The 24,249-nt window shown below is 48.9% G+C and overlaps 1 protein-coding gene across 6 annotated transcripts in view; it reads left to right on the forward strand.

Moving 5' to 3' along the window:
- MGAT5 (alpha-1,6-mannosylglycoprotein 6-beta-N-acetylglucosaminyltransferase) overlaps positions 1–24,241 on the forward strand; it is a 387,858-nt gene extending 363,617 nt beyond the window's left edge. For all 6 annotated transcript variants that reach the window (XM_006169708.3, XM_014584664.2, XM_006169709.3 and 3 more), the window contains 3 exons: positions 1,004–1,078; positions 18,006–18,163; positions 23,629–24,241. In XM_006169708.3, the coding sequence (XP_006169770.1) occupies positions 1,004–1,078; positions 18,006–18,163; positions 23,629–23,827 (432 nt within the window). In that variant the 3' untranslated portion in view covers positions 23,828–24,241. The remainder of the gene's footprint in view (positions 1–1,003; positions 1,079–18,005; positions 18,164–23,628) is intronic.
- The last annotated feature ends 8 nt before the right edge of the window (positions 24,242–24,249 follow it).

Raw genomic sequence — 24,249 nt, forward strand, 5'->3', positions numbered from 1 at the left:
CTCCTTTTTTAAACTCCCTTTCGCTCTCTGGTGAGTATATCCAGTCTCTGGCATCATACCTCTAGCAATAAAAATTTAAAAAAAAAAATTTTTTTTAAGCCAAAAACAGGGACCAGCAGTTAGCATAATGGCTATGTCTCTGAACTCCCATATAGCTGTGGTTTGAGTCCCAAACCCGGTGGCTTAAACTCATGCTGGGCACGTGTGCTTGCATGCGTGTGCAAGATCCCGAGAGGAGAATAGAGGAGAAGGGATTGTGGTGTGGCCATCCCCCCAGAGGGGATTTCTCTCTCTTTCTCTCTCTCTCTCTCTCTCTCTCTCTCTCTCTGGTGAGCCCATGTGCCTTATAGCAAAAACCTCTCCAAAAAAAAAAAAAAATAGCCAGAAGTCTGTTTTGAACTTCTAGCCTTTCAGAAATTTTAGCCTAACTCTTTGTGCCACTTATTGCTTCGGTTTTACACCACAAGGTATTGAATATGTGCTGACCTCACCAATAACCCTGTGTCCTTAACTGCCTGTCTAGGGGCAGTGACTATGCATCCATTCAGCAGGTGTCTAAGTTTCCTCATGTGCCACACTGTGCTATGAGAATGCAAACATGACCCAACAGCCGTGAGCCCTGCCCCAGGGAGCTTGCCTGTGAGCTAATGATAGTTGCCAGCTTCTTCTGGAATGCCTCCTAGATATAACACACTGAGCTAAGCACAGCTTTGTCCATATAATCTTCATCACAGCTTGAAGTATGCGGGTTTTTCTTATTAGCCTTTTACACATGAGGTGCCTGAGACATGGAGATGGCAAGTCATTTGCGTGGGGTCCCACACCTAGTAAGGGGGAGAGTGAAGCTGTAAAACCTGGTCTATAGACTTTAAAGCCATATTCTCAACCCCTCCCCAGGCTGTCCCAGGTGTTGGTGCCAGTGTTACATGAGTCAGTGGAGGACTTTGTAAGTTCTGCATGAACCGTGTCCTTGACTTTCATGTACCCTGTTCTCTTTCCATAGATTGAGCCATATATGCCGTATGAATTCACATGTGAGGGGATGCTGCAGAGAATCAATGCTTTCATCGAAAAACAGGTAAGGCTCATCAGGTCTGCTTTGTCCTGCTTCCTGGTACCCCAGAGGACTCCCGAGAATAGTTAAGAGTCGCTGTGTTCCTAGAAGCTGGATAACGGCTTGCTGAAATTCTAAAGCAGCAAAGTCATGGCCTTTCTAGGGGACTGGTCTTTCCCTGGGGTAAGTACATCCTTGATAGCAGCAGCAGGTCTAATGGGATCTCATACCAGGATTGACCGAGTGGCCATGATGGAGACCTCCCAACCACCAAGGCCTGCATCAAGTGGGTTCTGAGGGGCATCACGAAGACTTGAAGGGGCCATCCCCCCAGAGGGGATTTCTCTCTCTTTCTCTCTCTCTCTCTCTCTCTCTCTCTCTCTCTGGTGAGCCCATGTGCCTTATAGCAAAAACCTCTCCAAAAAAAAAAAAAAATAGCCAGAAGTCTGTTTTGAACTTCTAGCCTTTCAGAAATTTTAGCCTAACTCTTTGTGCCACTTATTGCTTCGGTTTTACACCACAAGGTATTGAATATGTGCTGACCTCACCAATAACCCTGTGTCCTTAACTGCCTGTCTAGGGGCAGTGACTATGCATCCATTCAGCAGGTGTCTAAGTTTCCTCATGTGCCACACTGTGCTATGAGAATGCAAACATGACCCAACAGCCGTGAGCCCTGCCCCAGGGAGCTTGCCTGTGAGCTAATGATAGTTGCCAGCTTCTTCTGGAATGCCTCCTAGATATAACACACTGAGCTAAGCACAGCTTTGTCCATATAATCTTCATCACAGCTTGAAGTATGCGGGTTTTTCTTATTAGCCTTTTACACATGAGGTGCCTGAGACATGGAGATGGCAAGTCATTTGCGTGGGGTCCCACACCTAGTAAGGGGGAGAGTGAAGCTGTAAAACCTGGTCTATAGACTTTAAAGCCATATTCTCAACCCCTCCCCAGGCTGTCCCAGGTGTTGGTGCCAGTGTTACATGAGTCAGTGGAGGACTTTGTAAGTTCTGCATGAACCGTGTCCTTGACTTTCATGTACCCTGTTCTCTTTCCATAGATTGAGCCATATATGCCGTATGAATTCACATGTGAGGGGATGCTGCAGAGAATCAATGCTTTCATCGAAAAACAGGTAAGGCTCATCAGGTCTGCTTTGTCCTGCTTCCTGGTACCCCAGAGGACTCCCGAGAATAGTTAAGAGTCGCTGTGTTCCTAGAAGCTGGATAACGGCTTGCTGAAATTCTAAAGCAGCAAAGTCATGGCCTTTCTAGGGGACTGGTCTTTCCCTGGGGTAAGTACATCCTTGATAGCAGCAGCAGGTCTAATGGGATCTCATACCAGGATTGACCGAGTGGCCATGATGGAGACCTCCCAACCACCAAGGCCTGCATCAAGTGGGTTCTGAGGGGCATCACGAAGACTTGAAGGGGGGCGGGAGACAGAGAGATGGTTCTCTGGTCCTGCCTTGTCTCCATTTCTCACCCTAATGAAGGCAAGGACTAAAATCATTGGTTTCTGGGTGTTCCTATAATAAAATATTTCTAGTCATTCTGAACAGGTTAGAGTTTCTTAGTGGTTTTCAAATATCTTTCAAAACAGGGCCCCCTTTTAAATGAAACTTAACATATATAAAACAGTAAAAGCAGGACTTTGGTCTCAAAGTAGGAGAGGATGCTGAGAGTCTCGCCACCCCCAGCCAGGTTTGGACACTACAGCTGATGGGAAAGCCAAGAGTATCATTGCTGTCATTTTGGTACATTTTAATTTCTTGGGCTTCAGAGGCCGCACACAGCTCAAGATAGACTGAGAACCTCCATGGGGAAGGGGGTATGAACTCCTTGACCAGATACCAGGATTAAACGGCTCCTCTTAAAGGGCAAAGTGGATCTGTGCACAGTAGAGAACAACTATGCAGGCTGAAAACAGAAGTGCTATGTTGAAATTTGGAGTAGTGAGATTATAGGCCCAAGGTGGGTTTCAGAGGAAGAGCTGGTCCCTGGAGGTGACTGGACCTGTGGTGACCAGATGATGGCCATGGGTGCTGCTGGCAAAGAAGGAGAACCCTGGGCCATGTGCTTCAGCTGGTGGGTCTGATATTCTGAGGTTTTATTGGCAGCAGGAGAACTTGCTGTGCAGCCAGCCACCTGCGTTCAACTCCTAGCACCAAGAGTTTCTGGTTTCGTGACTTGGGCATGTTTTTCAGCTTTCTCTGAGCCTTCACTTCCCCCTCTATAAAATGAGGATAATAATAGGACGTGCTTCATAGGGCCAATGTGAAGATTAAATGAGCTTACATATATGAGGTGTTTAGATGGGCCTTGGCCCATGGCTCCCAATAAAGGCAAGCTCCTGCTGTTTATGAGTTGATGCATTAGGTTGTCTGAAAAGTCATGATGTGTTTTGCTATGTAAAAATGTGTCATGACTTTTCCAACAACCTAATACATGCTACCATATATTCTAGTATAGTATAGTATATTGTAATGTACCATGTTGTAATACACTGTAATTATAGATATTACTCATAAGACTACCATAAGAGCTAAGTATTTGAATCATTATCTCATTTGGTCTTTATTTGACCCAAACATCACAGTGTCATCATATCTCTAGCAACCCTACGCACAGTTAATGTGCCAGCGTGTGCCAAACATGAGGTGTGTATGAGCTCGTTTAGCCCTGATCATAATCCTAGGCAGTGGTAGCAGTGACCCTGCTCTCTGGCTGATGGTAATTGCCACTCTGTTACGGAACTCACAAGTGGTGGAGTCACGACTTGCTGCTGGTTTGGCATGAGACCACAAGTGCATCGCTGGCATTAGCTGAGGTGTCAAGGAATGGCAGGTGTCTCAGGGTTTGCTTCCCAACTTCTCTCCCCTCAAAGGACTGCCCACCCTTCCTGAAGGTGCAGAGGGGCAGCTGGACCTGCTTCGTGGTTTTTAAGATGTCACATCTCTTATTACTGCCTCTCTTAAGATGGTACCCAGACCCCTGCAGCTGGTTCTGAAAGTCTTGTCCTCCTTTCTTGTCTCCACTTCTCTCAGGGAAAATATTGATAGTTACTCACCAGCAGGCATAAGTGATTCTTGATTAGGTTTACCTGGAGGCATTTAGAACTGGCCATGTAGCCTAGTGGTTGGGAGAGCCAGATCCCATGTGGTTGACCGCTGTTAGAATTCTGGCCTCAGCAGCTTGAAATACATACGTTGGGCATCCATGTGCGTGCCTGAAATCTTGATAGGATGGTGAAGTAGAGGAGAAGGGATCATGGTATGACCATGCCATGGTGGAGGAGAAGGGGTGCTTTCTCCCTCTCTCTGTCTCATCTCGCTCTTTCTCTTTCTGGAAAATGCACATGCCCTCTGGCAACTATAACAAAAGGAAAGGGGGGGGTTATGTATTTCTCCCTTGAGGTTCATGAATCCCAGCCAGCCCTTTAAAATTCTCAGGTGCTCTGTAAGTCTGTCGAGGCTTCCTTATACCCAAGAGGGTCCCATTCCTCAAACAAACCTTATGGAATACACTACAGTGCACAGGATACACCTCTCTGTGCACCGTGATATCCCAAATGACTCAAGCCCCCCTGGACCCAGAGTGCTCTGTAACTCCCAGTCGGAAGAATGAATCAATAAATGAGAAGATGAGTATGCTTTTTTCCTCCACATGTACAAGGAACCAGGAAACTTATCTTTGGCTTGTGATTTGTAAAACATGTTACTAAAATATGACTTTTCCAACAACCTAATACATGCTACCATATATTCTAGTATAGTATAGTATATTGTAATGTACCATGTTGTAATACACTGTAATTATAGATATTACTCATAAGACTACCATAAGAGCTAAGTATTTGAATCATTATCTCATTTGGTCTTTATTTGACCCAAACATCACAGTGTCATCATATCTCTAGCAACCCTACGCACAGTTAATGTGCCAGCGTGTGCCAAACATGAGGTGTGTATGAGCTCGTTTAGCCCTGATCATAATCCTAGGCAGTGGTAGCAGTGACCCTGCTCTCTGGCTGATGGTAATTGCCACTCTGTTACGGAACTCACAAGTGGTGGAGTCACGACTTGCTGCTGGTTTGGCATGAGACCACAAGTGCATCGCTGGCATTAGCTGAGGTGTCAAGGAATGGCAGGTGTCTCAGGGTTTGCTTCCCAACTTCTCTCCCCTCAAAGGACTGCCCACCCTTCCTGAAGGTGCAGAGGGGCAGCTGGACCTGCTTCGTGGTTTTTAAGATGTCACATCTCTTATTACTGCCTCTCTTAAGATGGTACCCAGACCCCTGCAGCTGGTTCTGAAAGTCTTGTCCTCCTTTCTTGTCTCCACTTCTCTCAGGGAAAATATTGATAGTTACTCACCAGCAGGCATAAGTGATTCTTGATTAGGTTTACCTGGAGGCATTTAGAACTGGCCATGTAGCCTAGTGGTTGGGAGAGCCAGATCCCATGTGGTTGACCGCTGTTAGAATTCTGGCCTCAGCAGCTTGAAATACATACGTTGGGCATCCATGTGCGTGCCTGAAATCTTGATAGGATGGTGAAGTAGAGGAGAAGGGATCATGGTATGACCATGCCATGGTGGAGGAGAAGGGGTGCTTTCTCCCTCTCTCTGTCTCATCTCGCTCTTTCTCTTTCTGGAAAATGCACATGCCCTCTGGCAACTATAACAAAAGGAAAGGGGGGGGTTATGTATTTCTCCCTTGAGGTTCATGAATCCCAGCCAGCCCTTTAAAATTCTCAGGTGCTCTGTAAGTCTGTCGAGGCTTCCTTATACCCAAGAGGGTCCCATTCCTCAAACAAACCTTATGGAATACACTACAGTGCACAGGATACACCTCTCTGTGCACCGTGATATCCCAAATGACTCAAGCCCCCCTGGACCCAGAGTGCTCTGTAACTCCCAGTCGGAAGAATGAATCAATAAATGAGAAGATGAGTATGCTTTTTTCCTCCACATGTACAAGGAACCAGGAAACTTATCTTTGGCTTGTGATTTGTAAAACATGTTACTAAAATTGTCTTCTGGAAAATGTGCTAATAAAACCGCCCCCTCCCATTACCTCCTAGAGGTAGACTTTTCTGCAGAGATCTGCCATTCACAGAAATCCAGAGATGTCGTTTTTGCTCACTGTTGGTTCATTCATCCCCTACATACGTATCAGCCAGCTGGAGTGGGCCATGGCCTGTGCTGGCAGCTGGGAAAGACAGCATGTCCAGGGCCCAGCCTTGCCCTCAAGTAGCTTCGCACCCATAGGCAGTGCCACTGCTGTAGTTAACTGCCATGTAACCCAAATGGCTTTGCCTGGCCTCTAGGGTAGGAAGGGGGAGGGAGGAGGAGGGTATCCAAAGGCATGGCGCAGTTGTGAGTTCTGAAAGCAAACTGGGAGTATAGGGAGGGCTGGACAAGTCAGGGTGCAAAGGCCTGAAAGAAAGAGAAAACATGGTGGACTACAGGAACTTTATGACAGGAGAGATGGGTGAATGAGATACAGAAGAGGAGGCAGAGCTTAAAATTATATGGAGACTAGCCCAAAAATTCATATTTGGTTTGGGGACAAAAGATAGTTAAAAAAAAAAAAAAGATAAAGGTTTTCTTGTGGGATTAGAGGCAGTGGCATTATCAGATTGGTGTTCCAGAAAAATCATTCTAAGAATGTTTTGTTGGGGGGCATTTCTTATTAAACATTCTGCCAATGTTCCATTAGAAGCAATAAAGGGCATATTTTGAGTTCATCCCAGAGATCTTCCTGAACCTAAAATGTCCCCCCAATGCCAGAGAAAACACCAGAAGTCAAGAATTTGGGGAGGTCATGGATTGGGTCTCCCACCTTTAACTACTAGCTCCAGGGCCCAATATTGTAGAACTGGGGCTGTTTGTTATTTTTGTAGCTAGAAGAATTTCTTCAAAGAGCAAGGAAGATGGAGAAGGGTGTTTTCTGGTGTGAACAGGAAAGCCTTTAGCCCTGAGGAGGAGCTTCCTGTACGGGAACTGTAGGAGTGCAGAAGCTTTAATTAGGTTGGTCTGTGCCTTCAGAGCTTTCCATGTTATCTGCAAAGCGAACACAGAAGCTTTTATCTCAGAAACCTTTCAAAGTTGTCCATCAAGCTCACCCAAGCCAGCAGGAGCCAGAGGAAGCCAATTGACAGCAATTGAGCGCACCCCAGGCTTCACTGTACCGTTGAGCAGTTGCCAGCAGGAAGCCCACGCACACCCAGCCAGCCTGGGGTGCAGGCACCCCATGGAGAAAGAATCCTGGCTTTTGGAAAACCACTTGTTCTCTTCCCTAATGCCCTCCCTCCCTTTATTATACTCAAATGTCGATTTGAATTGCACACTTTTTAAAATCAGCTCTCTAAAAGTGGTGCTGTCTGTGGCAGAGGGGGAGTTGGTGTCAAGGCAAGAAGTCCTTGTAATCTAAGATCAAGCACTATTATTCCCCATCCTGAGTGTGTCTGGGCCTGTTAAGGCTTTCATTATGTATTTCTTGGGAAAGTCTTATGTATTTGCCTCAGGCTGGAGAGTATAGCAGGTACTTTTGAAGGAATGGCAATGTTCAGATTCTTTCTGAAAAGCACACATATGCTCTTCAGCCCTACCTTCTGTATCCTGTAAAGAGCCTGTAAATAGGATGGCCAGTCATGGTCATATTAGTTTGTAAAGAGCTGTGCAATTCACGAGACAAGCATCCTGGAGATACACAGGGGAGAAGGGAGGTAACTGCGAGAGCGGCTCTGGAAACAGCCTAAGCTCCTGGGATGTTTTGCTCATCAGCACCGGTCTTAAACTCACTGGGAAGTGTTCTCCATGCAAGGACGAACCCGTTGTCTTTAATGAACCTGGATAGTACTGGGGAGAAGGAGGGGAATGGTGGAGGCAACAAGGTTGCAGGACAAGGAAAAGAAATTGGAAGGGAAGAAGGTTGGTACTACTAGGGAAATGCTTCCTCTTGGAAATTTGGCGGCCATTGTTTACCTTTCTATTCCCATTTCCAGAGAGACTGGAGGAGTAATAATTTAGCAATGGACCCTGCCTAGATTCACATCTGCTCTGCTGTCACTGAGCAAGTTACCTAACCTCTCTGTGCTCTCTCCTCTTCTGTGAAACAGAGAGAATATTCCATAAACTTGGTGGAAAAATCAATAAATTAATCTACCTTTAGGGCTAAGAACAGTGCCTGGCCCAGGCAGTCACTCTGAAAGCCTTAACTTCTCTGCTGTAGGAGCCCAGAAACCAGGCAAGGTGTGTTTTTCAAGCAACTTCATTGAGGTGTAATTTAGAGACCATAACATTCACTCTATGGCATAATGACTTTTTTTTTTTTTCTCTTTTATTAGCAAGCTGATAGAGTTATGCAACTACCACAACAATCTAGTTTTGCAACATTTCCATCACCCCAAAAGCTTGTTTGTACGTGTTTGCAATCAGTCCTCACTCCTGCCTCGGCCCAGGAAACCATTGTTCTATTTTATCTCTCTATAGAGTTGCCTTTTCTAGAGACTTCTGACTTCTTTCACTTAGAATAATGTGTTTAAGGTTCATCCATGTTGTAACATGTGTCCGAACTTTCATCTTATTGCTGAATAGTTTCCAAGAATATGGATAAACCATTTGATTTATCCATTTTCCAGTTGATGGACATTTGGGTTGTATCCAGACATGACTGTTGTGGCTATTGTAATGAGTGCTGCTCTCAACATCTGCATACAATCTCTGTGTGGGTGGACATTTTCCTTTCTCCTGGGTAGACTCATAGTTGAAGCATATGGAATGTGGTAGATTTGTGTTAAACTCGTTCACGAGGGAGCTTGTATGGGCTCATCCATAGAAATTCGTCCCTGTCATTCACTTCCTAGCCATTGTTTTTGTGAAAGTACAAATTCACCCTTCTTTTAGGAAACAGCCCAAGGGGCTGTCTTTGCACAGAGTTCATTTCCTTTGGAGAGACAACCCAGTCTGGGAATGGTAGGTACAAACCAGTAACTGAGGTGTGCTTAATCCCATCCATTTCTCAGTGTTTACTGAGCCTTCTTTGTCTGCTGGGCCCTGGACTTCCCATCTAAAACACAGATAAGACATGTGTCCTCAGACATGTGGCTGAATGTGGCCCAGACTCCATTTTCATGGCTGGATGCTGTCCCACCAACCACACCTTTCCCCTTCCCAAATTCCTGTCCTTACTTTCTCTAGATCCTACCGCCAAACTTGTATGTCTAAACCTATCCTCTTGGTTCCAAAAGGGTGGGTTTCCACAGAAATCCACTTTCAGCTAATATAGTAAATCTTTTGTTTGTTTATTTTAATTTCCATAAGACATTTGTACTTGAAAGAGAGACAGAGGAAAGGAGAAAGCAACCCTCAATGGGGCATGGTTCACTCTACAATCTCTTCTCCATTTCTTCATCGTGTGGGGATATAGGGTATGCCCCTGGAATGTTTTGTCAAACCGCCATGACCAGGATTCAAACCACATGGTTGGCCATGTGAGAACCAGCTCCCTTAACCACTATAGGCTACGGGGCTGGCCTTACACTCAGTCTTTAATAGACTTAATAACTGTTCAAGATGTGGCAGGACTGGGTGAGGGTGCAGAGTTTAAGGAGAAGACCCCATTACAGTACTCAGCGTTCTCTTCCTGGTTCCCAGCCAACCAAGAGGGAGGGTCGGGCAGCTCCCCCTACCTTGCGTTTTTCTCCCCCGTCCTGACCCTCAGTCTTTGCTAGCTCTTTTGGTATTTTTGTCAATGACATTTTCTTCATGCTTTTCCTCAGGTGGTGCCAATGGCAGTACCCTAATCTTGTTTTAACAGTGGGTCGTGCTCATTGTTTAGAACGTTGCTTTCCCTCATGCGTTTGTTGGTTAATAGGCCTTTCTTGTTATGGTTTATAGTTACTGCATAGATGTTTCAGAACAATCAAGCACATTTAGGGAATGTGGTGACTGACTGAAAAAATAGTTAGAGAGGGATGCAGATGCTCTATGCACTAAGTGGGCTCATTAACCAGACTAGAAAATTTTTTTGGTATCTCATCTTTGCTGCATGAGAAGCTATACTGGGTTAGAATAGTCACCTTTCCACTTCTACCGTTATTAAAGACCCAGGATGCCAAAAGCATTCAGTTCAGTCCAATAACTCTTTACTGAGCACCAGTTTTCTGCAAAGCACCTTGTTAATGGTAACCCACTAACTCCTATTCAGCCTACAAATCCCAGCCCAGAAGTCCTGAAGACTTATCTCCTGGAAGAATTCTCTAATTGCTACCACCACCACTCTTGCTCTTCCCAGTGACCTTTACATCCTATTTGGGCATCTTTTTTGTACTGTTCTGTGATTTAAGTACTGGCTTCTCGTAGTAAATGTATACTGAATCTCTGAGCTTCCAACTATGCTCCTTCGTATTTGTATTTCTGACAGCCAGGAAAGCTTTAGTAGTCTTTGCAAAGTTTTGAATGACTGAGGAAGCATTGGAAGCCAAATTAGTCATTTCTGTGAAGGTTTGTTGAACAAAGATACTTCAATCTGCTCTCTGTCCCCTTGCTCTCTCCTCTGCTTGGCAATAGCTTCTTGTCTCTCTGCTTTTCCTTTCCATCCCTGCAGTCTGATCCCAGTATTGCAGATCCAGAAATCTCCACAGGCTTCCATCTCACTGTGAGGAAAAGTGAGCACTACACTGGTCCCCGAAGCTCTGTGTCCCTGAGGCCTCCCAGGCCCCATCTCCTCCTTCGTCCTGCTTCTAACCCACATGCTCTACCTAAGCCATCCAGAAGTCTCTGCTTCTCCCATGACATCCTCTTACCAGAGCCTCTGGTCCTGGTTCTCTTCAGCCAGGATTATTCGTGAGAGATGCCAGCATGGCACTCTCCTTTACTTCCTTGGGTCTTCCTTCAAATGCCACCACCTCAGTGATACCTCAACTGGAAGCTCCCCCAACCCAACAATCACACTTGCTTCTTTTCCAGAACATTTACCCACCATTAACATACTTTATATAATTTATTTTTTCTGTCTCCCTCGCCATACATGTACTCTATGAAGGCACAGGTTTTTGGTTCCTTCTGTTCAGACTCATCCCCACCCCAAGGGCCTGGTAAGTCCCTTGTGTATAGTCGTGATGACAGCACCTTGATGGTGGTATTTGTGTCAGGCACTTTTCTGAGCACTTTATACATTATGATTCATTTAATCCCCTCTACATTCTTGGGAGGTAGCAAGTGTCATTTTCTTCATTTGACAGTTAAAGACACTGAGGCAAAGAATGATAATATATGGGGTCATCAGAAAAGTCATGACACATTTATGCATAGAAAAACACCTCATGACTTTTCTGATGACCCAATAACTAGCCAAGATCCCTTGGCTAATAAAGAGCACTAAGGTTCAAACCCAGCAGCTTGAACTCTGAACCCTTAGGTTTTTCTCCTTCTCAGTAAGTAGATGTTGAATGAATAAATGAGTCTTACGGTGAGATCAGGCTGCTGGTCTTGCCATATTAGCCTGTGCTGTAGTTGAATGGAATAAAGACCTCCAGCCTCTGTAGGTACTCAGGGTGTTTGCTCCTGTTGATGAACAGAGGCTTATAACAGGGGCTTCCTTGTTATTTATGCCTTGCAGGCAGCTAGGTATAGGTCACAGTCTTGTCTCCAAGGCTATGAGTTCTCACATTCAATGCAGCCAACTCAGCTTCTACCACAGACCTGGCAACAGATGACGATCCACCTCAGATCATTATGGTTAACATCTCAAGGTTCCTTCTGAGCGGTCATGTCATCTGCTCTCTTAGGGAATATATAAGAAGTGAACAACACATGATATTATCCCTATTTATGCATAGAAAAACACCTCATGACTTTTCTGATGACCCAATAACTAGCCAAGATCCCTTGGCTAATAAAGAGCACTAAGGTTCAAACCCAGCAGCTTGAACTCTGAACCCTTAGGTTTTTCTCCTTCTCAGTAAGTAGATGTTGAATGAATAAATGAGTCTTACGGTGAGATCAGGCTGCTGGTCTTGCCATATTAGCCTGTGCTGTAGTTGAATGGAATAAAGACCTCCAGCCTCTGTAGGTACTCAGGGTGTTTGCTCCTGTTGATGAACAGAGGCTTATAACAGGGGCTTCCTTGTTATTTATGCCTTGCAGGCAGCTAGGTATAGGTCACAGTCTTGTCTCCAAGGCTATGAGTTCTCACATTCAATGCAGCCAACTCAGCTTCTACCACAGACCTGGCAACAGATGACGATCCACCTCAGATCATTATGGTTAACATCTCAAGGTTCCTTCTGAGCGGTCATGTCATCTGCTCTCTTAGGGAATATATAAGAAGTGAACAACACATGATATTATCCCTACTTTACATGTGCGAGCATGCAGAGAACACTGAGAGAGATCCGTAAAGTCCTGTGGCCCAGAGTCTTAACCCAGATCCCCTGCTCCCACCTGCTGTGCTTACTGATGACCCTGTCAGGCCTCCCTCTGTTCTGTTTCATGTGTCCAGTCTTTCCAGATGGTTTACCACGCTTTAAGAAGGTCCTGCTGCTGTCTTTACTATTCTTGATCCTGTCGGCCCCCAGACCACAGAGGGGATGCCAGACCATCCTCTTGGTGAGCACCAGCAAGGCTCGTGGGAGCCACGTGTTCAGATGCAGAATTGCATTGAGCATGCCTGTTAAAGAGACCCTCAAAAAGGCTGGCTGCCGTGATTTACAAAGAAGTAATGGAGTCAGCACATCAGCCCTGAAGCATAGCCTGAAGGGCAGTTTCCATTTTCCAAGCCTTATGGTGCCACCCTCCCCAGCTCAGGAGAGGTAAGGATGTCCATTCGTCCAGGGCTACCCCAGCTTCTGCAGGTGTCTCTGAAAGCTGTACAGGGCATGGGCAACCCTTCCAAAAAGGGGTATGAGGAGGAAAATGAATATTTATGGAGAATCTGCCATTTGCAAGGATTCTGCCCAGAGCCTCCTTTACTTACAGTCTGCTAGCATCACTCTGATCATTCTGCAGACGAGAGGAGGCAGGACCAGGCTGAGTAACATACCCCTATCACCACAGTGCTGGGGCCAGGCCTCAAATTCAATCCTCTGACTTGAAGCTCATTGCTTCAACACATCACCTCCTAGTTAAATGAAGCCACGTCTCTTGCCTGACTTTGGACTGTTTCCTGCACCACACAAGATTGAAAATGAATATGGAGCAGAGATTTTTTAGGACTCCAACCTCAATTGGTACAGAGGTACTACCCTCACTGCCCACCGTTTGCAGGGGTCATGTGAAGAAGGGAAGTCCACAGCTTTCTTATAAGCCGTAAGAGCCAGAATTTGAGCTTCCAGCCTTCATGGGTTTCCATTTCCCAAGCTTAATCCAGAGCTTGGCCAAGCTAAATCCAAGAAATTCCTATTTGGCTTTTTCTGACGTAAGTGGTATGATCTGATTTAGATTTCATGACTGCCTATCTCAGCCAGTCGCACAGTAGGCTTTGGTCTATGATGGATTTAAAATATCTTCATTATAGTATTTAAAGGCTATAGAAGTCATCCATTTGCTCATGAAGAATTATAAGCAAAAGAACTACACTTAACCTTTTCTAAATGCCCTTGCCAGACTCAGCTCTGATCATCAATAACTCCATTATCATTGTGTGCTTTCGTCCTTCCTATGTGATGACAACCATTCTGATGGGGTGGACATTGTCAGGGGCCAGCTATTTGGTTTCCACATATCGTCACATAAGAGAGTTACAGCCACCAGTGAGCCTTCAGGGTACCATAGGTCTGTGTAGTCACGCCATCACCCTTTAACAGTATCCAGACCCAAGTTACTGGGCTACCTGCGGTTAGCAAGGGCATCAACTGTGCTCACTACCATCCCCATTAGATGGAGTCAGATGAGCGTCTTCCCGCCACTGGTCTGTCTCCAGTGGGACCAGGGCTATGTGCGCCCTAGGACACTCTGCTTGTCCACCCACCGTGAATCCTTTTAGAAGATTAAGCTGTATTCTTTTTTCTTCCTTTTTTTTAGAGATTTTTTACTATAGGACATGTATAATCTCCGGAAAGAGAGAGAGAGAGAAAGCAAGAAGTCACCCCCCTGGGGGTATGGCCATGTCACAATCCCTTCTCCTCTGTTCCTTTCTCAGGATTTGGGGCACACACGCACTCATGCCCACTGTGAGTTTCAAGCCTCCAGGTCCAGGACTCGAACTGTGGTCAGTCATGTAGGTGTCCAGCAGCATAACCACTATGCCTCCTGCTAGCCCCTAAGCTGTATTCCAATATCCATAAATAGCTCAGTATATGAGGATATTTCAAAAAGTTTATGAGAAAATAGAACTAAAGTATGAGTTTATTTGGCACCAAAAAGATTTTCAAATCCATGCACAGTAGTTTTTTGTTTTTTTTCTTTGAAGACCACCTGTCTTTCTGTCATTTCTGAACTATTAGACCCTTCTGGAATTCTCTTTTCTGTTGAAGTGAATCACCATTCTAATTTTCCCACCCACTGTGCCATGAAGCATTTCTGTTTGTGAAGCGCCACATTCGCTCATGCTCAAGGGGCTGAGTCCCTCCTCATAGGAGGGTGTGGACATAGCTTACTTAAAAATATGGTCGTTGGGGAACCAGCAGTTAGCGTAATGGCTATGTTGCTGGACTCCCACGTAGTCGTCCGCAGTTCGAGTCCCAGACCCGGTGGCTTAGAACTCACACCAGGCGCGTGTGCGTGCGTGCCCAAGATCCCAAGAGGAGAAAGGAGGAGAAGGGATTGCGGCATGACCATCCCCCCAGGGGGTGATTTCTCGCTTTCTGTCTCTCTATCTCTCTCTGTCTGTCTGGCAAGCGCACGCGCCCTATAGCAAAAACCTCTCAAAAAAAAAAATATATATATATATATGGTCGTTGATGTGAGGACATGCGAATACAAGCGACACCAAGTGTTCAGACCCACCAGCTCCTCTCTCAGCGTGTGACAGTGTCACCTCTCTCGTAGTCCGTTTTCCTATTGCTGTAACTGGGCAATTCATAAAAAACGAAGTGTGTTCCATGCACAGTTTTGGAGGTCTGAGGCCCAGGGACTGTATCTGGTGAGGCCTTTCTGGCTGACTCCACTCTCTGTAGAGTCCTGAGGAGGTGCAGGTCATTACATGGTGGGAGGACAAAAGTTTCTCTGTGTCTATCTCAGGTTTGACCTCCTTTCCTCTTTTATTACTAGTTTTTTTAATTGCTAGAGGGTGTGTGTACTCACCAGAGAGAGAAGGAGAAAGCGCTCCTCCGTGGGACATGGTCTTACCACAATCCCTTCTTCATTTCTCCACATGTTGAGATTTTGGGAACCGAGGCACTCCTATTTGGCATGTTTTTAAAGCTGACAGGGCCAGGCTTTGAATTATAATCAGCCATGTGGAATCTGGCTTCCTTAACCACTTGGCTATTGGGTCAACTTGGCCCTACCTCTCAATGCCACAGTCAGATAGAGATTTTCCGCTTTTAATTCTTTCACAGTGTAGTCAAGCTTCCAACACATGAACTTTTGAGGACAGTCAAGCTGTCACAACTTCCTGTAAGGAGGTGAGAAGAAGCAGGGCCCATAGGAAATCGTCAGTATCAACATCTCCATCTCTCTAATGGGGAAACAGGCATTTTGCCCTAAGGTCCACACATCTAGGAAAAGGGAGAGACAGGATGCACCCTCAGAGCTGGCTGCCTGCGGAGGCCTGCAGCAGGGTTGCTTTGCTCTCTGTTGTTGTTTTTTTCTTCATTAAAAGCAATGCAAACACAAGAGCCCTGAGAAGGTGGTAGGGAAGCAAGCTGAATGCAAGAGCCCCCTGGATACAGCTCTGGCCAGCCTGTTCCAGGGCCAGGTGCACTCTGCTAAGGACTCACCCAGCAGAGTGAGGCCCTGTGCCCGCCTGCAACTCCCCACGTGACACACTAGAGTGGGGCATGAAACATTTCCTCTGCCTCTGCCTGTGCCAGGGGCCCTGGGCCTGAGGAAGAATGAAGTATTCCAGAAGGACGTCTGCAGAAAGATAAATTTGTTTACCACTCTTGACCCTCTTACTCCATTTCACTTCTCAGCAGCAGCCATGCTGACAGGGATGTGCTTGGCACAGCACATGCATGTTCATGTGTGTCTCCCCCAATGCACGCCACAAGCAGAAACGTACTCTGCATCACCCTTCACCCTGCTGCTTTGACATCTCAGTGTGTCTTGGAGATGTTTGTGTCAGTACCGACAAACCTTCTTTTAGGCCAGTCCCATAGCCTAGTGGTTAAGGGATCTGGATCCCACATAACTGACCATATAGTTCAAATCCTGGCTCCAGTGGCTTGAAAAATACACCAAATGTGTCTGCGTGCCCAAAATCCTGACGGGATTGAGAGGCAGAGGAAAAGCGAGTACAGTGTGACCGCACCCATTGTGGGTGCTCTTTCTTCTCCCTCTGTCTCTGGCACACATTCGCACTCTGACAGATGAAAGGAGAGGAGGAGGAAGGAAGGAAACCCGTCTCTTTCTTTGCTATTATTTGGTTTTGAGCAGTTATCCATTTAAATACAGCTTTTTAAATCGTTTGGAATAGTATTTATTTATTTATTTATTTATTTATTTATTTATGTATTTATTTTTGGAGAGGTTTTTGCTATAGAGCTTGTGTGCTCACCAGAAAGACAGAGACAGATGGCGAGAAATCACTCCCCTGGGGGATGGCCACACTGCGATCCCTTCTCCTCCATCCTCCTCTCGGGATCTTGGGCACACACGGACACGCGCCCGAGATCATTTGGAATCCTTGGTGTCTCCTATGATGATACTGCTGTGCTGTACTGCTGGCGTGTGTAAGTTTCTTTGCACACGTGTTCCCATTTACCTGTGGGGTGAATTCCTACAAGGGCAGCAGAGCCCAGGATCCTAACCACCCCTGGGCACTCCGGTGGCCTGGCCCACCCCATTGGAGTTAAACCCAGCTCCTCAGGTCTCCTGCACAGAGGGCCCCTTCAGCAGGCTAGGTGGCCGGGGAGTTAGAGGAGGTCTGCTAGTGTGCTGTGGTCAACGTGCAAGCAGAGCAAGCTCTGGGTGCCCATGCAAAGTGTGCAAAGTGTGCTCCCATCCCTGGTTACCGACCCAGGTTGCTTTGGGCACAGCTGAAATGGGAGCTGTGTTCCCAGGTCAGAGCCCACCTCCTCTCCGGCTTCTCTTCTTAACGAGCTGTCACGGCGTGCTGTACCGGGTGCTCCTGCTCCTCCAGTTCCCCGTGTGCCCGTGTCCTCCTGGACGTGCTGCTTTCCTCCACTTCCTCTAGACTCAGGAAGGCCTGGTCCTGCTGCCCCTCACTGAGCTCCCTGTACCCCTCTGAGCAAGTGTCCCATTCCTGTCGGTGTAGCTGAGTCAGAGCAACATTGGAATGCTTTTCAACCAACCAGCGCTGAGTCCTTCCCAAGGGTATGACTCCAAGTTAGGCGACAGAGATGCCTGCAGGCTCCGGTTTTACCTTCATGTCACATCGGAATCCTGCCACTGAGATAGAACTAGAGCTTGTGAAGTGATGTCATACTAAGTAACTGTCGAATTAGACACAGTGTCTTTGGAATCAGAGGAGGGGACAGCTGGAGATGGACCTTCAGGGCAGAGGCTGCCGGTACAAGACTGTGTGATTGATTGATGGTGGTGATGGATAGCACGCTTTATGGGCAGTCTTGGTGCTGTGTGCATCAGGACTCTTTCCTCAAGCCCTGTCCATGAGGTACCGTTGTTTGTGATGAGGAAGATGGTGGTTGTGAGGTCAGAACATGGCCCAGGGGTTTGTTCTCGCTGAGCCCTATCCAGCCTCCCGACTTCCCCTTCCGGACTCTCTTTCACCACGGTGCCTCCACTGTCTGGATCACTCGGCAGAGCTGAGGTCACCAGTTGCACCCTTGGTCTCTTTGCTGATGGCTTCTTTGTCATTCTAGGACTTCTGCCATGGGCAAGTGATGTGGCCGCCCCTCAGTGCCCTGCAGGTAAAGCTTGCCGAGCCGGGACAGTCCTGCAAGCAAGTGTGCCAGGAGAACCAGCTCATCTGTGAGCCTTCTTTCTTCCAGCACCTCAACAAGGACAAGGACATGGCCAAGTGAGTGCGTTGGGCTGGCTGGGGTGAGGAGTGCAGCTAGCCTCTGTAGACGTCAGCTCACCTTCTGGGTTCGAGCTGGCTTGATATATATGAAGCTTCAGTGTCTTAGTGTGTGAGCTGCAGGGGAAAGGTGCAGGCAGGGAGCAGATTGCAGCAGGATCCCCGCTCCCTTCCCCAGAGAGGGCTAGCTCAGTGTTTTCATGGTTAGGTAAGATGACATCACCTGGCTTGCTGGTGTATTTAGAATTTGAAAGGGTGTGTTGTATTGCATAAATAAGGCCATACTGGGGTAGGATGTTATGGGCACTGTTTATTTTGCTACTGTTGCACCCAAGAACATGGGAGCCTGAGATCTTGTTCCCCCAGGGTCAGGGCTCATGGCTGCATTCCGAGATGGAGACCGAAGTGGGATTCTCACACAGCGTGACTGATTTCCAGCCAGGCAGGAGTTGGGGCTGGCCCTGTGTGGCTTCAGGCTCAGTTAGAGCTGTGGCTCTCTGTGCATGGCCTGGTGGTCTGAGCTGGCCTGGCCCTCCTGTGGTATATCCTCAAACGTGGTATAAAACTGGTTTTGGAGAGAGTATGGCCTCCAACCTCCGGCCTGCAAGGAGGCTCTCCTGATCCAGGATATGGGGGGCGAGGGGGTTCCTACTTTCTTTTTCTTTTTATTGGTGGACCAGGCCCAGAGGCTGCCTTGGGTCCGCTATCAGAACAAAAGCTCAGACCTGAAGAGGGACGTGGGTGTGGCACCCTGCTCTGACCAGGGAAGCTTTGTGAGAGCAGTGGGGTCTGACATGTAGGGCACCTCTGCTAGTTCTGGAAGCTTCAGTTCCACAGCAAATCCTGGATGCCACGATTCCACGAGGGCCTTTGTTCCCCTTGCATATAGCTTCTGGAACAGTGTGGCTTTCTGAGAACCCACACCGTCGCATTCCCGTGAGGGCTCTGAAGCCACTCAGTACAGATCCAAGGCTGTACACAGTGTGCCTGCCTCAGCCCAGCCCTGGGAGAGGAAACGAGAAGCTGCATCCTGGGATGGGGACCTGAGTGGGATTCCGGTATGGCGCAGCCTCCTTCCCACCCAGGCAAGAGTCGAGGCTGTCAGCCCAGATACCAGGCTCAGGGCCTGGCTCAGAGCTGGTGCAGGCCCCCCCATACAGCAACTCACCTGCAGGGCAAGGGTCTAGGTCAGTGGGGACAGGAAGGGGAACCAACAGCTGGGTAAGTGGCAAGTGTCCAGTTCCCTCTGTTCCCTCAGTTTCTGCATCTGTGAAATGGGCACATCCAGTGTTGGCGAGATAATCCGCAGCCCCTGCCGAAAGCAGAGCACAGTGGCCCCTTCTGCCAGAGAGCCTTGGGCAGCAAAGTAGGCCCCGGACCACAGGGCTGGGACAGAAAAAGCCAGCCCCCTGCCCTGACCTCCCTCTCTACTTCACATGCTGTGGAGTCCATGAGAGCAGAAAGACTTGGCGTGGGGCTGCCCTACAGCCAGGCCCCGTATCACAGGATCGCTCAGCCGCACCCCACTGCAGAGACTTGGATCTTCTTACCGGGAGGCTGGAATGAATGCTAATTTTGCAATAAAGCCATCTGAAATTAGTTCTCTGGACACAAGAGCCCTGCTGAATAACTTGTTGGTGCATTTGTAAATACCAATAATGTTGTCAAACCCAGCTCTCTGGCAGTTTATTGAGCGCCTCCTCCACACGGAGGCAATCCTGGCACATCCATATTCATGGCCAATTCGCAATTAGTGCTCCTCCAGGCTCATGCTTCTTTTCCTTCTCCAACTCGGGGCCCCAGTTCTGAGCCAAGCTAACGCTCCTTTTGGTCTGTGAGGGTCCACTGCCCTCATGATGTGTGTGAATTTAATGTATGGCATGAATGGAGCTTTTGGAGCATCCTGTGTGGTCTTGAGCAGGGAGAATCAGGCAGCTGGTCTCTGTGCCTGCAGGGTGCAGGCGAGTGCTGAGCGGCCACGGCGGAGCATGTGCAAGCAGGAGCAATGTCCTCTGGATACGACTCCACCCTGACTGGGTGTGGTGGCATACAGGCAGGGGACTAGAAGGTGGAGAGCCCTGGAGAGTGCCAGCGTCACTCCAACGTAGCCCCCTGGAGGACTTGGGCTCCATAAACAGAAACACGTATTCATGTGCCTACAATTTGTAATCTTGCCTCCTCTCAGAGTTGTATCTTCTAAACTTTAAATGGTGCTCTGAGCTGGCCTGGCCCTCCTGTGGTATACCCTCAAACGTGGTATAAAACCAGTTTTGGAAAGAGTATGACCTCCAACCTCTGGCCTGCAAGGAGGCCCTTCTGATCCAGGAGAGTGATTGGGCGGGTCTTGGTAGGGACAGGGCTAAGCAGGGCCCTCTGTGGAGGGGACTGAGGAAAGGGGTCTCTCCAGGGCAGGGCACAGGGAGAGGAGTAGCCCTGCTTCCACCCAAAAGCAAGGGCCAGGTGTCCTATCTCTGTGTGACGGGGTTAGGGGGAGCCTAAAGTTCTTGGTCTAATGCCTATGGCTGGGGGGGGGGGGGCAGCCCCAAGGGCTTTGCTCCCTTTTTCAAGAGCTAGAAGATGTTAAGTGAGGCCTATGGGCTGCAGAAGCCCCCTCTACCATTCTGTAAGAAAAGCTCTTTCAGCCAACTAGAAGAGCCAGCATCGCTGGAGAAAGGAGAGGGCGGTGGTGCGCTGTGGGGGAGGGTACGCACATGTACGTGGGACAGACGGGCAGGTGGCCCTGGGCATCTAGGAAGTAGAGGTCTCCTAGGAATTGAGGACTCCCGGGCTGTGGAGGTGTCTGGTCTCTGGGTGTGTGCAAGCGACAAGGGCAAGTTGCGAGCCTCTCTGGTGACCTGCTCACTGGTTAGCACAGATATTGGGACAGGTTCCCGCATGCTAGTAAAAAGGAGGGTCCTTGGGGCCTAGAAGACACTCAGGCCAGGGAGCTGGGTAGTGTGTAAAGCTGGCTGGGGCCTTACCACCAGAAGTCAGTTGACCTTCAGGGATCTGCCTTGTGCATGTCCGCCTGGGGCTCTGGGAGGCGCCTGCTGCCCGAGCAGCCTCACAGTGCCATGTCTTAACTCAGACCACCTGCCTGGCATGCTGCCCTAGGACACGGTTCCAGACTGAGTCCAGGAGACCCAGGTAGGGCTTTTCACAGCTGCTGACAAGTCACCCTTGCCTGAGGGTCTGAGACTGTTGTAGAGATTTCCATACTCCGGGCGAGAGTGAGCCAGGCAGGTCCCTGAGGCGAGGTCTGGCAGCCACAGCAGCTGCCCTAGATAACGCACAGTGTAAGTCCGTCTACACACCAAGGCCCCCTTCCATGTGGAAATAATTGGGCTCTGGGTACCTCTTTCTTATTGCTGGCCACCCTGGATATCCTGTGAAAGACCTGGCAACCCCGTCTCTGACTCATTCTTCCTTTTAGGAAATCTATACAACTCCCACTTCCTGTCCTCTCCCTTCATGGCCCCGTGACCTTAACCCCTTGCACACAGCCCTCCCCCACTGCACTGACAGTAAATGTGCTGGGGTACTTAGAGCAGTCAGGGGCTCCCCTGGTAAGTGCAGGAGCAAGACAGGGAGCCCTGCTCTCCCAAGCAGGCCTCGGCCGTGGGTCTCATTGGCACAGGCAGGAGGACAGGACAGCCAGGGACAAGCCGAGCAGCAGAGAAGCTGGATCCCCAGCCACTGAGCGGAGCCAGGCTGGCAGCTCCAGAGTGCTCACAGGAGCCTTGCAGATGTGCTGGGAATTGCTGGACTCCTGTTAGCCAGTGCGTGGCAACAGGGCCCAGGCAGGCGAGTAGCTCCAGGAAGCCAAGGAGAGGCAGGAATACACACGAGAAGGCTGCTTCCCGTTTGGAAACACTCAGAAGCAACGGGAAATCCTCAAATTCCCTGTTCCCCTCCCTGGCTATAAGAAGGAAGACTTCCAAGATCAAAGCAAAATGGCGATGACTGATATGTGTACGTTCAGATCATCGGGCAAGGGAGGAAGGCAGCACAACCTATGCAGATGGGCCAGGGCAGGGCCACAGTGACACTGCCAAGGACCACGGTAATACTCGCAACTACCATGTCTCGACTGCTGACCCAGAGCAAGGTGTTCCAGAAACACCCCTTTAATTCTTGAAGTTCAGGATTACGTACCTCCTCTAACAGAAGAGAAAACTGAGCCACAGAGAGGCTCAGTCATTTGTCTAGGGACACAGCTCCTAAGAGATGAAGCTAGGACTCAAACCCAGGTCTGTTCATCCCCCTTACATGCTCTCCTCTGAACTCGGGCACCATACCATCCCCACCTGGTACTCGTGCAGGGCCCCAGGGAGGCCCTAGTCTGGGGAGCCAAGGTGGGTGGCAACGGCGCGTACCAGGTGAGAGGGAAAGGTGGCTCTTCTGGGAATTAGAAAATCCAGGATATTCTCGTCCCCCAATCAGTGGTCCCAGTCCAGGGGAGTGCAGCCCGGAGGAGCCCCAGCCCACAGAGGGCTAAGCTGTTGTGGAGGATGGCGGGGAGCCAGGGCACAGGCTCGGGAGTGGGGCCTGGATGCCTCTCTGCCGTCCTGAAGCCACAGCCCGCTTGTCTCTAACCGGGGGTCACGGCTGCTATGGTGGACGGTGGCAGCGGAGGCCTAGTGATCAGTGCTCCGGGACAGCCCCTTCTACCCAGTTCTCCCCAGTGGGGGGGGGGGACAAAGGCCCTGTAATAGGAGTCTCCTTAAACTCTTCATGAAATTGTTACATGTGCTGATTTTTTCAAGACGGAATCTCACTGTCTTGCAGTCCTCTTGCCTTAGCCTCCCAAGTAGCTGTGACCACAGGCGCGTGTCACCGTGCCCAGCTCTTTAGAGTGGGCCAGGAATCAAACCCAGGCCTCCCACATGGCCTCAGCCTGCCAAGCAGCAGCATCTACCAGCACGTGCTACCAGAGCTAGGCCAAAAGAAAAGGTTAAACAGACTTGGAAAAGATATTTAAATAGGCACAGCGTTGTCCCAGTCTCACTCCTCAAAAGCAGTCATTGCTAACACTCACGAGCTGCCTTCATGACCTTTCCCACACACGCACACGCACCAGGGTGGTGGCACTGGACGACCTGTCCCGGAGCTTGCTTTCCCCCGGACGGCTTTCGTGCTGGTGCATGCATTTCTCCCATAATTGATTTGGCCGTTCCCCTCTTGGTGAATATTCAGGTCGTTCCTAGTTTTACTCCATTGTACCGTACTTCACGGAGCAACCTTGAGCACACAGCTCTGCACACGGGGCCTGGCACAGACCTGCCTTTCTCAAGCCTAGGTTCCTGAGAGAAATAGAGACTTTCAGGGTCAGAAGGGGCACCCTTTTGTTTTTTAAAGTGGAAGAACCAAGTGTCCCTCTTAAGAGGTAGGCTGAAAGGGCTCACAGCAAGGACAAGCTCTGTCCCCTACATCTCCAACCCAGGTGCCTTCCTCTTCCTCTCCAGGTATGCGGTGACCTGCCAAACCTCAGAGCTGGCCAAGGACATCCTGGTGCCCTCCTTCGACCCCAAGGACAAGCACTGTGTGTTTCAAGGTGACCTCCTGCTCTTCAGCTGCGCAGGCGCCCACCCTAGGCACCAGCGGATCTGCCCTTGCCGGGACTTCATCAAGGGCCAGGTGGCACTCTGTAAAGACTGTCTATAGCGGCCACCTGCTTGGCCCCACACTCGTTCTGCTGGGGAAGACAGTGGCTCCAGCCCCTTTGGGCAGGGCCAGGGGGCAAAGGTAATTCAGGGACTCAGGCCTGAGCCTGAATTATGTGGTCGAAGGTTTCGATTTGGTATCGCTCCCACTGCGGTCAGAGCATCCCAGCGGAGTTTTCACCAAAACAAGACGAGCAGATGTCAGGCCGGGAGCCTGGCACGTCGTTTCTATTTTTTGAGGAGCAACTGTGGGGAGACTCTGTCGGTTCAGCTGCTCCAGGGTAAAAAGAGAGTCTCGAGATTCACTTAAAACAGAACAAGAGGAGAAATGGAGCTGGTCGGAAAGAACTCTGAATGGGAACATTCCTAAATCCACTAACTTATTTATTTGGGGGGGGGGGGGGGGGGGGGAGGGGGGTCGAT

The sequence above is a fragment of the Tupaia chinensis genome, unplaced genomic scaffold (genome assembly GCF_000334495.1).
Source record: "Tupaia chinensis unplaced genomic scaffold, TupChi_1.0 Scaffold147433_1, whole genome shotgun sequence".
In the NCBI taxonomy this organism is placed as follows: Eukaryota; Metazoa; Chordata; class Mammalia; order Scandentia; family Tupaiidae; genus Tupaia; species Tupaia belangeri.